The following is a 13559-nucleotide window of genomic DNA, read 5'->3' on the forward strand; positions in this document are numbered from 1 at the left end:
GAGAGGGCAAAATCACCTCCGTGCCCTCAGCATTACGTAGATCAGAAAATACTATCTGGATTGTACGTGGCCACTGTGGGTGACGTCTTTGCACGGATTCTGATACTTAAGCCCATTTTGTTTTGTTTTTCCTTTGTAGTTGGTGCTTTTGGACGTAGGTTAGTTCTTTTTTCGTGAGTCGTCTTTTACAATATTACAGTTTCTATTGTTTCTCGTTATTTTATAGTTGTTGTATCTCCTCCAGTTGAAGAGAGTGACAAGGCTTCAAAGCGGTTCAGACTTTCCACAAAATCTCCTCTCAAAGAGAGTCCATCTGTTTTAGTGTCATCAGTGTTAGACCAGGGTTCATCCATATTCCGCGAGAAGTTCGTCCCCCCTGAACTCAGCATCTGGGATTACTTCATAACCAAGGTACCTGACAATGAACCTTTTTATATAGTATGTACATGTAAGCTACTTACTGTGTCCACATCAGGAAAATCTCTCGGCATATAGTCCACACACCTGAAGCTCATAGTTTAAAATACAGATGGGGAAAGAAGAGTTACAATTTATGGAAATAATCATTGCATACATTCAGAGCATTTACACTGAACATGTAAAATAATGCAGTGTGGGAAGATTGAGATTGGGGAGGTGGGAGGAGGTGTTGTAATGGCTAGGTGGCAGGTCAGATTCATTTGCTAATTAAATCAGTAATGGGTATTAACATGATGTATGCCGTAGCATTTTATGGTACAGTCCACAATGAGTTAAAGGCAATGCAAGTACTGATGCAGATGTAATAGTTCCAGTCCATAATATCTGTCCACATCTGATAAGACCACATATTTGTACAGGAGCAGAGATAGCTGCGTATCTGGCTCTTCCTGCTCCATCCCCAGCAGGTTACTGTACTGAGCATAGCGAGGTATACAGTAATGTGTTCATTGTAATACAGGTGGGATAACAGGTGCTGTAACACAGAATATCCCGGCCACTGACATCCAAATCCTGATGTATCTTATGTCCATGTAATGGAAGTGTGATACAAGGTGATGGGTGTAAACCTGAACATGAGAAACTGCACACCTCCATCATTGTAACCTTTTTTTTTAAACTGTACATTTTTGTTACATTTTATTTTTGGATAATTATAATCAAAAATCCAAATAATTACATTGAAGACATCTGTCAATGTGCAATGTAAATACCAAAATAAAATAAAGACATTTGAAAGCGTTTCAAATACACAATACAGTTACATGAAATATTATCTGAGGGATCGCTCCCCCTAATGGAGCAAAAAACTGAAGTGTTCAGTGGTAGACTCCAAATCAAATTCTAAAATAGATCCTTAAGAAAGAATGATTGATTCCACTATATGCTAGCTCCATCATTTAATCCACTACCTGATACCTAAACAAATATAAAAAGGACACGACATAGACAGGAAGCGATGAGGAGAATGGGGGAAAAAAGGCACAAACTGTGTGGATATAGTAAGAGAAAAGAGTCCTAACCGCCAATCTGAGCCCAATATTAATCCCAAATCCGTCCACTCCAGCTCTCAGCAAAGCCGTCATGTATTCCGTTCTACGGATGTCAGCAATTCTATTTAGTAAGTGTTGGTGGGAAGGGGGAGAGGTCTGTTTCCAATTAAGAGCTATCAAACACCTCGCCACAGTGAGAATGTGTAACAGCAGTTTAGCTGAATTTTTCCACATCCCTCTAGGAGAGACATTTAGGAGATAGATAGCTGGATCTAATTCAACCTCCACAAAAAGAGCCCTGCAAATTAAGGCTCTTATGTCCTCCCAAAAACTAATGATCTCCGGACAAGACCATAAGATGTGTCATTGAGAGCCAGCCTCCGAACCACAATGCCAAGAGAGGTTCGAGAGCTGGGGACTCAATCTATGGAGGAGCTCCGGAGAGTGATACCATAACATCAACATTTTGTACTGATTCTCCTTATAAAGAGGGCAAACAGAAGATTTAGCTGCCCTATTCCAAATATGTTGCCAGGTTTGAGGCGACGGACCCCTCCCCAAAATAGACTCCCATCTACTCATCTACAGATGTTCTAATTGCTGACCCCCATGGGGATAGTTTATTATCTTCTATATTTCGGAGATGAATCCCTTGGTTGATGGCCCCTTTTGCAAATCCTCTCAATGTCAGACTGTGAGGATGCCTTTGATGCTCCATATAACGACAAGGTGCTTAATCTGCCTGTACTGAAAGAACTCCCTATTAGAGTAAATCTAGACTTGATATTGTCAAGCGGAAGAACCTCCAGCGTGTCCCCATCCACCAAGTCCGCAAATCTGAACAATCCCGCCCAAATCCACGGGATCATTGTATACTTTTTACTGAACAGTTATTGGAATGTATTTCTCCTTCGCCTCATTGGGGGACACAGACCGTGGGTGTTATGCTGCTGCCACTAGGAGGCTGACACTAAGTGAAACAAAGAAAGTTCTCTCCTCCCCTGCAGTGTACACCCTCCTGCTGGCTCTCAGCTCCTCCCCTGCAGTATACACCCTCCTGCTGGCTCTCAGCTCCTCCCCTGCAGTGTACACCCTCCTGCTGGCTCTCAGCTCCTCCCCTGCAGTATACACCCTCCTGCTGGCTCTCAGCTCCTCCCCTGCAGTATACACCCTCCTGCTGGCTCTCAGCTCCTCCCCTGCAGTATACACCCTCCTGCTGGCTCTCAGCTCCTCCCCTGCAGTATACACCCTCCTGCTGGCTCTCAGCTCCTCCCCTGCAGTATACACCCTCCTGCTGGCTCTCAGCTCCTCCCCTGCAGTATACACCCTCCTGCTGGCTCTCAGCTCCTCCCCTGCAGTATACACCCTCCTGCTGGCTCTCAGCTCCTCCCCTGCAGTATACACCCTCCTGCTGGCTCTCAGCTAACCAGTTCTTGCTTAGTGTCTGTAGGAGGCACACGGGTCTGTTTCAGACCCCAACGTTTTTATTTTATTTTTTACTTTTCTGTAAATTTTTATTTTTTAATTAACGGAGTGAAGGGGGCGACGGTTCCTTTCAAGGTTCCGATCTCCCCCGAATCATCAACAGGCGAGCACGGCGAGTATACTTCCCCGTACCTTTCCTGCGACGTGGGAAGCCATGCCTGAGCTCACTTCAGGGGCGACGGTTCCTTTCATGGTCCCGATCTTCCCACACCAGCAACAGGCGACCACATGGAGTGTCGCCTCCATGTATCCTCTCCTGGAGCCAGGCCTAATGCCGGACAACTGGCCCTGTCCACCCGAGGGCTGAACTCCGTGGATGTACAGAGGCCCCTCTCTATGGCGTCCGAGCAGCCCCCACTGTCCCACCACTGTGAAAGCGGATGGCACAAGGAGGCGGACGGTTCCTCTCCACCTCCCTAACAAAGGGATGGTCGATTGAGGTTTATCCCTGCACTGTCCACGCTGCACAGAACAGCGCTGAAACCCACATCCGCGGCGGCTCCATGCCGGGACGCGCACCGATGGTGAGTGGATTCATCTTCAGAGGGATATCCACATGCTGACAGGCAGCCTCAGCCACTCTCCTGTGGCCCACCTCTCTGAGGTAACGCTCTGGCCGGCTGCAAAAATTTAGCCCCTGGCTTCGGCCGATGTGTAGGCCGCATCCCGGTAGTCTCGCCTGGAACGCCCCGCTGGTGTCGCCCGCCGGCTACAGAAATTTAGGCCCCGGCTTGAGCCTATTCAACATCGTGTCAGTGGCTCCGCCCCCCGAATTGGCGCTTCTCGCTCTCTGCGAGATTTTATCAACTCTGCAACTCCCGGTGGCCATCTTGGTCCACCCGGCCGGTTTACACTGGGGCGACGGTTTTTTTGCATTAAAGGGGCACATCCACTTTACATCAGTAACGACCAGTATTCCCTGGTCTTAAAGGCACACGACCAGTATTCCCTGGTCTTAAAGGCACATGACCAGTATTCCCTGGTTTTAAAGGCATATGACCAGTATTCCCTGGTTTTAAAGGCGTATGACGAGTATTCCTTGGTCTTAAAGGTGCATGTCCAGTATTTTCTGGTCTTAAAGGTGCATGTCCAGTATTCTCTGTTCTTAAAGGCGCATGACCAGTATTCCCTGGTCTTAAAGGCACATGACCAGTATTCCCTGGTCTTAAAGGCATATGACCAGTATTCCCTGGTCTTAAAGGCACATGACCAGTATTCCCTGGTCTTAAAGGCGTATGACCAGTATTCCCTGGTCTTTAAAGGCGCATGACCAGTATTCCCTGGTCTTAAAGGCGCATGACCAGTATTCCTTGGTCTTAAAGGCACATGACCAATATTCTCTGTTCTTAAAGGCGCATGACCAGTATTCCCTGGTCTTAAAGGCATATGACCAGTATTCCCTGGTCTTAAAGGCGTATGACAAGTATTCCTTGGTCTTAAAGGCACATGACCAGTATTCCCTGGTCTTAAAGGCACATGACCAGTATTCCCTGGTCTTAAAGGCGCATGACCAGTATTCCCTGGTCTTAAAGGCGCATGACCAGTATTCCCTGGTCTTAAAGGCGCATGACCAATATTCTCTGTTCTTAAAGGTGCATGACCAGTATTCCCTGGTCTTAAAGGCGCATGACCAGTATTCCCTGGCCTTAAGGGCGCATGATCAATCCAAGGAGCCCTCCACCGCCAACCCCAGCTTATCCTCTAGTTCCCCTCAGTGGACTTCGTCACTGACCACAATCCATGGTTCTCTGACCAAGAGATAGGGTACACGAAGGGATTCAATGTGGCTCGGAGTGCTCGCAGGACCGATATACATGGTCCCTATCCTACATGGGAGCCGTCAGCTAGCAGGGGCCGCAAGTAGTCTAGAAACATACAGGCATCTCCCTCACCAATGGTTTGATGACAACAAGTCTCTGAATATGGTTTGGATATTGCCTGAAATTGCCAGAGCTTCAGAGAAGAGTAACCAATCTCGTTACATTGACGAAGACTGTGGTTCTGCTCTAGACTACGCAGTGTCCCTCAGAAGGAGACTAAACTCCCTCGTAGAGCATTTGCCATTCAGTTCGGATAAGCGATTCATTGGACAGAAGCCTCTACGTGTGATGCCATGCCTGGCCTGATTTTTAAGGGCGACGAGTCCTTTAAAGGGCACCGATCTCCCCACACCCCCCTCTGCATCACCACTATTTAGCGGATGATGCAAGAAGGCGGACAATTCCTCTCCACTTCCCTGTTAAGAGGTTGATGGATCGAGGGCTCCTAATTTTTATCTCTGCACCGTCAAAAGAGAGCGGCGATGGCAAGAGACTATGACCTGCCGGATGCAGCCGCACATTCTGCCACGGGGCAGATTAACCGGGTAGAATCTCCTGTGGTATACCTACCAGTATCCCTACCCAATGGGTCATCAATTACAAATACCACGGACTGTCAGATAGCAAATCTTTTTCGTTGCGGCTTCGGGTTCAGCGCTCTATCCTCCCTAGCCGCCGCATGGATTGCTAGAGCATTGGTCTCCTGGCTGGAGACCTTAGTTACCTTGATTCACAGCAGTAACAACTGGCCAGTCAAATCTTTTGAGCGGGAGACTGACAAAGGATTGTATAAGGATTGTCCAGCACAGTCTAGATCTAAGGGATCTTGGTTCCAAAAAGGGGAACGAAAAGTAAGACCGACCCTGGACCTCAAACTTCTAACAACCTTTGACATGGTCCTCCTTCTTCGGATGGAGTTCCTCCCCTCAGTCATTACTTCAACAGAACAAGGTGCAGTTTCCGGCATCCATCGACATTCTGGATGCTTACCCTCTTCAAAAATTCCTTCGCCTTTCCATTCGTGAACAGCATTTTTAAGTCACAACCTTGTCCTTCTGCCTTGCTTCCGCACCCAGAGTATTCGCACGGGTCATGGCTGATGTCATGTTTTCTCTTGTACCCTAGAGGCGTGCTCGTTCTGCCCTGTTTGGTCAACTGTCTAGTCGCCCTTCCAGGACTACGCTGAGTCGTCTATATCACTTGCGATACCCTCCCACCTGGGCTGGCAGCTACACTTAGACCTCCTCATTTCCAGCCCAGCAGTTATCCTTTTTGAGGATGATCGTGCACACTTCTAGAAGGATGGTAATTCTCCCTCGAGACAAGGTCATGGCCCTTCAACAGGGAGCTCGCGCAAGGAGAGTTCTGAGGACTTGATTACTCATTTCATTCCATTTGCTAGGAGAGTTCAGAGGAAAAATGGTGACGACAATGGAAGCGGTTTTCTTCTCTCCGCTCGTTTTCAGCAAGTCAAACAGACTTTCAGACGATAGTCTCTGAGCCCCTTCTTCATCCAGGGCCTTTCTCCCGGTTCAATGGTTATTAGTAACTTCCAATGCCAGTCTTCTTCTCCCTATCATTGCTCTGGAGATCCGAACGGTAGTCCTACAGCAGGTCCACTGCCTTCTGGCGGGTCACCCTATCCGAATTCAATCGGATAATGCCAAGGCGGTGCCATACGTCAATCATCTAACAGGTTCCCACGGTCAGGTGCCATGACCGAGGTACCTCACTTTCTCTGATGGGCCGAGATCTATCATTCGGTGATCTCTGCAGTATATATCCCAGGAGTAGAACTCTGGACGGCAAACAAATTCAGCCGTCTGGGTTTCGCCTCAAGTCAGTGGGAACTTTTCCCCGAGGTCTTCCATCAGATCTGCCTTCACTAGAGCTCTCCAGTTGTAGGTTGGATGACGTCCAGACTGAATCACAATGTATTCGTGTTCGTGGTTCAGCCTCGAGATCCAAGAGCCATCGCACTCCATGCTCTGGTTCTGCCGTGGTACCAGTTTCCATTCCTCCCCTTCCACTACTTCCGAAAGCCTTTCGGAAGCAGAAAGGGACCCCAGTGATCCTCTGAGATTCCCACTGACCACGTTAGTTTTTGTTTGCGGTGCTAGTATCTTCCCGCCTTATCGCAGCAAAACTGCAAGTAGGGACTTTCTCACAGGAAGTTTTCACATGTAGTTCTTCCCTATCGCCTACCGTTAGATCATTGAGACCTTAATGGTCCTAGGAGCCTTACAGTAAACTCCTTTTCATTCGGGCAGACTTTACTATCAGGGAAAGTCACTCCTTTTTTTCTCAGCGATATCCTCACTCTGACGAGTCTTTGGAGCTAGCTGCTCTGCTCTTTCAGATTTTTTTCCCTTATTACCTTCAAGGCAAGGTTGTCCTCAGGCCATCCCCATCCCTTGCTACCAAGGTGGTAATGTATTACAACTGTTATGAGGGCATAGTTCTTCCCTCATCTCTTTTGGCACCAGTCAACAAAATGGAATGAGTTCCCCATATTCTGGACGAAGTGAGTGCTCTGAGTAGGTACGTCTCGAGGTCGGCGTCCTTCCGACGGTTGGACGCTTTATTTGGGCTTCCTGACGGTAGAGGAAGGCTTCCTGACATTTTCAGGAAGGTTTTAGCCGTTTCATCGGCCATGAAAACATGGTGAATTTGTTTCACCATCCAGGAGTCCTTCCGTGCTAGAGGTCAGCCTATCTCCCTGTCTATCGAGGGTTCTAGGCACCAGGCGTCGGCAAGGCTCGCCTGCAAGCTTGCGGATTCGTCCAGTCCGCACGCATTCCTGAAGCACTATAATTCCCACACTTCCACAGATGTGAGTCTGGGCAGGTGGACTCTGCAGGCCGCGGTGGCGCACTTGTAAGTAGCGGTTACACAGGGCCTGATCTGATGTTGTCCCCACCCAGGGACTGCTTTGGGACGTCCCACGGTCTGTGTCCCCCAATGAGGCGAAGGAGAAATAAGGATTTTTGTGTACTCACCGTAAAATCCTTTTCTCCGAGCCAATCATTGGGGGACACAGCTCCCACCCTATTAGCTTGTGCTTGTTTTTATATTCTGACATGCTATACTCTCATATATAATATGACATGCTATATAAGCTCATATGTTGTTATTGATCTCCTACTGCTTTTGCACCGAACTGGTTAGCTGAGAGCCAGCAGGAGGGTGTATACTGCAGGGGAGGAGCTAACTTTCTTTGTATCACTTAGTGTCAGCCTCCTACTGGCAGCAGCATACACCCACGGTCTGTGTCCCCCAATGATTGGCTCGGAGAAAAGGATTTTACGGTGAGTACACAAAAATCCCTATATTACAAGCATTTTTTCCCTTTCAGCCTTTCTTTCTACGGTCCCAAAGCAGACTGGAATATGACTCCGAGGACAGTCTTGGAAGTGACGATGAGGAAGAAGACGACGACATGTCATTGTCTGACGTCCAGATTCAGGAACACTCCAATCCTAACTCTTACAGGTACAGTGCGGCATAGCAGAGGCATGAGGTGTGTGAGGGTCTGTTACACTGCCACTGTGGGGGTAATGTGGGGAAAGATTGCAGTCATTACCAAGGTCTGGTGCCTGAGACAGTACTGCCATAAATGACAAGTGATTAGTTTAATTGTCCACCCCTAGGTATATTTTTAGCAAGCTGTACAGCTTGAAGAATCTTGCCAATGAGTAATGTACACACTGTCAGGATTTCTTTCCAGTAGAGATTCGTAGATCAAGGAAAACATTGAGCAAAGCGCCAGAAGTGCTATTTATCACATGACCGCATCTATGTATATAGCATCCTTGTGGTTGTGTGACAACTGCTGGAGTCAGTTAGCAGAGCCGAATCTTAACTGTGTGCAGATTATACTACTACACTGGGATTCAGGAAGTGGTTTGCCAACAATTTACACAGGGGAGGACAACCCATTTAAAGAGATTTTCCTGCCAAGAGCATTTCTCTTTCGTCCTACTGGGGTACTCAGAAACCGTAGGATAGTCTTTTGCCACCTGGAGGCTGCCACTATTAATGCAACTAATAGAAAATTGCCTTCTCCCCGGCAGAGTAAATCTTGCCTGCTAGCACCAGGCTCCTCAGCTTTTCAATGTCAGTTAGAGGCAACCGATGTCTGAGACCTATTTTGGGCCTCTAGAGGCCAGATTAGGCGTTAACCTTTTGTGCTGATCAGAGAGATCTCTCCCGTTCATTTTTTTTTTTTTTTTGTGATTTTTTTTTTTTTCTCTCTCCTTCTCCAGGACAGAGCATTAGTGTTCGGTTCCCTCCTTTCCCCTTAGCGGAACTCTCCATCTCTTCACCTTAATGAGGAGATTGCTCTCCCTTCTTTTGGTACTTCGCCTTCGTCTCTCTGAGAGGTTCTCACATAAGGTGATGTACCCAGAAGCTGGGCAGCTCTGCCGGTCCCCTCAAAGCTCCGTTTGGATGCCTTATGGTCATCCCGGTATGCTCTGGCAGAGGTCCAGTCTCCTCTGTGGGTGATCTCTGCTCGCTGGATTAGATCAGACATTAGAAAGGCTTATAAGGCAGGTGCTTGTGCTCCCCATTCATGCTTCGGGCGCACTCTGCATGGACTTCCAAGGTCTTTCCGGGCAGTTCTTCACCAGGTGGCGACCTTGCAGCTCTATAAAGCAGCCACTTGCTCATCAGGGCATACTGTTTCCAAGTTTTAGAGGGTCCACAGCTTTGCTTCAGCAGATGCAGGGCTGGGGAGGAAGTTACTGCAGGCAGCAGTTGCTTAGGCGATCGATAGTGTAATGGTGGAAAACGTTTACGTTATTCCCATCCCTGGGACATCACACGGTTACGGTGTCCCCAATAGTACCAACAAGAAATGAGGATTTTTTACTCACTGTAAAATCTTTCTCGTAGTCTTTATTGGGGTACACATATGCCACCCTTTGTTGCCTGGTCGGGCGTGCATTATTTTTGGCTGTGTCTCACTGATTTTTGACTAAACTGAGGAGCCTGGTGTTAACAGGCGAGGAGACAATTTTCTATTAGTTGCATTAATAATGTCAGCCTCCAGGTGGCAGCAGACAATCCCACGGTTACGGTGTCCTCCAATGAAGACTGCAAGGTTTTATGGTGCATAAAAAATCCTCATCAATGCTAGATTGGTGGGGATCCATATTGAAAGACCACCTATGCTTGACTTTTTGTTATTACTATAAACTTTGTGTGTAGCAGCAGGACACATACATGGTCTCCACTGCATGCAAACTCTGCCTAGCCGCATCCTTGCTGAAGGACGAAAACTGAGATCCCCATTCTAGCAATCAGTGGAGGCTGAGCAATAAGACCCATGTAGCATTTTTCATCTGTCCAGTGGAAAGAAGAGATACAGGCTCAAATGCTCTTTTAAGGGCTGCTGTTAGAGATTTTGCACTTTCACTAACTTATAGTAAGTTCCATTAAGTTTTCTGTCATTTTGATTAATAAATAATTGCTCCTCGGACGGTACTATTTCTCCCATCAAAGCAGAATCCGCACCAGAGGTGTGTACAATAATGTCCTTTTTTAAATGGCCACTTTACGAAATATCCATTATCTGTGCTGGGCGATTTGTAGAAACTGCCTCTACTCCTGTATCAGGGCTAATGTGATTGTTAGGATGAAAAGTCTGCTGCCTGCGGTCTCGCTTATCATTTGTTCCAAGGCTTTAGCGTAACTTCATTACCGATCTTAAGTGCAGTATTCGCCTACTGTCTTCCCATAATTCAGTGTGGTCAGATCGCATTTGTTATTGATTGTTTCCTATAAACTTAATATACAGTATTGCCGGCTTTATCTCTCTATAATTCTGGATAGAGGCAAGCCATCCACTACCAAGTTAGTGAGTGGCCACTTTCCAGCAACTTTTTCCAAATCTGATGTACGGAACTGATTTGTGATTTGGAGAGGTTTTCTGAAATATTGTCTGCACGAGCCCTATCCCTGTCTCCATGTCCGTACAATGTCCCCGGAGTAATCTCATATTCAAGCAACGGTGTGTACATGACATAGTAAAACTGCAGCAAAACATGGGGTTAAATCCTTTGCAGTATGGTTCCACGCATTTAGGGAAATGTATTCAGGGTCCACGTTCTAGCTACGTAATAATGCCACTATGCTGATATACTGTTCTTCTAGTTACGTGTTCCTCAATGGGGAAAGTTTATTAATATTGTGTTAAAATGAGACTATACCAGACAGACTGAAATGTGGAGAATTTAGCACTGGCTCACACCATGTGATAGAATTGGTAGACATGTTAGAAACCTTTTTGGCTGGTTTACTTTATCCCAATATTTATGGAACACTTTACATTGTGGTAAAAATAGACAATGTCAAAAACTCATAAAAAATCTGTCACAGGTCTTGTACACTAGGTTTTCTCACAAGATGAGCAAGAATTCTGATTCCTTTATCTTAGTGAGTTCAGTTTTGGAATTTAGAAGCCGAGATGTTTCTTGTGAACCCTTGTGGCCTTGCTTCCCCACATCTCCTCCACTAATGCTTTGCCTGTATTACAGCTGGGCTCTGATGCGTCTCACTATGGTGCAGTTTGTGCTTCAGAATCTCAAGAGCTTTTACCCCTTAGCTGGACACGAGCTTTCAGGTAAATATATGTGATATTCAGCAAGTGTCAATGTGAAGTTAGACAGTGCATCTGTGCCAAAATCACAGCTGGGTATCACGGTACCAGAACGTACAGACGCACAAAGCTACATCAGCCATTTTATGGATTTGGCATATGTCCCCTTTTCACTTCAGCCAAGATTAATGAGGTGATTTGCTAAATGTGCACCTAATGGTGAGCGTTATAGTATATGGAAATGTCATTATCTTTACACAGTGGATGCAGAATGACTATTCTAACCATCTGAAATGGCACATTTGTGTATTTTTATAGATAGTTATCGTTAATTTTTTTCTATTTTATTTAATACATATAAATAGGTGTAAAATCTAGTTAAAACTACCAGCTGTGTTCTCATCGCTGAGGGCAGGATACAGATATGATTGGTGCCTTTTCAGAAGTTGTCTGAGTAATGTGCATGGGCTCAGGAGTGTCTGGTATTCTGATCTGTGGGCTATCCCCAATTAGCCCAGCCCTGTATCTACTCTTTGGCTTTTGCTGTCTATGCATAGTAATATGGAGAAAGCTGGCACTCTGAGGCAGGAGGTGGTTGCCTTCCGCTCATAGATACCGAGGATGCCTTCCTTACAGCCCAATGCTACAGCAAGCGAACTGCACATTTCACAGAAACTACAGTCCACACATTTCAGAGACAACTCTGAATTTCTTTCACTAGAACACAATACTTTCAATATAATAATTTTTCCTGTATAAGTAGATTATTGGCGAAGTTGACATTTAGGTATTTTATGTTTACCAGAGCTTCCGGTGGCTTCTCCACTCTGCCATGCGACACTGAAGACTTTGCAGAGATGGGAGCAGGTACTGTTACGACGGCTGGAGCTGTATGAGGGACCACCACAAGACTTCATTACAATCCCCACCTCAGAGGAAGCCTTGTCTTCTGGTCCTGCTATCCTGAGACACAAAGCATTGCTGGAGCCAACTAATACACCCTTCAAGTTAGTATATCTGTTCATACAGGTGTCATCAGTGTCATCAGAAGTTTATGGGTGTTTCAAGTATTTTTGACATATAAACAAAAGCCACGATGCACTAATGTGACCTTAACCCTTTACAAGGTTATTCCCTTATTCATAGATGCATATTGCTGATTAAGGCTTGTAAAAAAACAAGCACTTGCAATTTACAGCTTATTAAAATTTGCAGCCAAGTACATACTTTTGGTGATGGGCAGTGGAGCTGACGTTATGGAGAGATGGTGAAATCTCTTCTCTTGAAATGAAGCTATGTTCCCGGCAGCAGCGCGTATAATATCAATTCTTCAGAGAAAACGTAGAAATCTTGTGATAATTTGCAAAATCTTATTGTTTAGTGAGGAGCGAATTTAGAAGGACTGATACTATATGCGCTGCTGCCATCTTTTCATTTCATTTTCACCACCTATCACCATGATCATCAAAAGTACTTTCCCTGTCCATCATTATCACACTGGTCCATGTTCGGATCGGTGTGAGAACAGTCCAATCAAAGACCAGTAATGGTGATAGACAGGGAAGACTATTGTCCCCGGCAGCCTAATACTTGTTTCTTCTTCATGAGCTTTAGTAGCATGTGTGGTGCAGAGGGATCAATGAGAAGCCGTGCCATCCACAAAATGCAAGGCACACTTCCATTGAGAAATAGTAATGTAAATCACAGGTTTTTAGATTCTAACTCTGCAGTCAGTGGATATCTAAACAAGTAAGCAAATATAAATAGTCATATTTTAATGTCTGGGTTTTCTCATTGTTTTTGACAGTCATTGTTTACAGTCACTGTTTTTTTTCTCTATTAATTTTTGATTTTAAATTGCTTTTAATTTTGCAATCTAGGTCCAGACATTCAAGCACATTACCAGTAAAGAGACTTTGGCAGTATCTAGTGAAACAAGAAGGAATCCAAGAAACCTTTATCAGAAACATTTTTACCAAGAAAAGATCTCTCAACGAGGTATGGAATCAGTAGTAGTAAATGTATGTTTTTTATACCTCTTTATAAAAAAAAAAAAAAAAAAGTGTGCCGTCTGTATTTAGCCTAGAGGCAATGAGGAAACGTTCCTGTGTCCAAAACAAATATGTGAACTTCTGTGCAGGCGCAGTAATCCTACAAATGAAAATTCTTCTCTTACCCTTT

At 45.6% G+C, this 13559-nt stretch overlaps 1 protein-coding gene across 2 annotated transcripts in view; it reads left to right on the top strand.

The window, feature by feature from the left end:
* DMXL1 (Dmx like 1) overlaps positions 1 to 13559 on the top strand; it is a 189355-nt gene that overhangs the window by 155009 nt on the left and 20787 nt on the right. For both annotated transcript variants that reach the window (XM_077290843.1, XM_077290848.1), the window contains 5 exons: positions 227 to 411; positions 8133 to 8269; positions 11317 to 11402; positions 12184 to 12385; positions 13259 to 13376. In XM_077290843.1, coding sequence (XP_077146958.1) covers positions 227 to 411; positions 8133 to 8269; positions 11317 to 11402; positions 12184 to 12385; positions 13259 to 13376 — 728 coding nt within the window. The remainder of the gene's footprint in view (positions 1 to 226; positions 412 to 8132; positions 8270 to 11316; positions 11403 to 12183; positions 12386 to 13258; positions 13377 to 13559) is intronic.

The sequence above is a fragment of the Ranitomeya variabilis genome, chromosome 1 (genome assembly GCF_051348905.1).
Source record: "Ranitomeya variabilis isolate aRanVar5 chromosome 1, aRanVar5.hap1, whole genome shotgun sequence".
Classification (NCBI taxonomy): Eukaryota; Metazoa; Chordata; class Amphibia; order Anura; family Dendrobatidae; genus Ranitomeya; species Ranitomeya variabilis.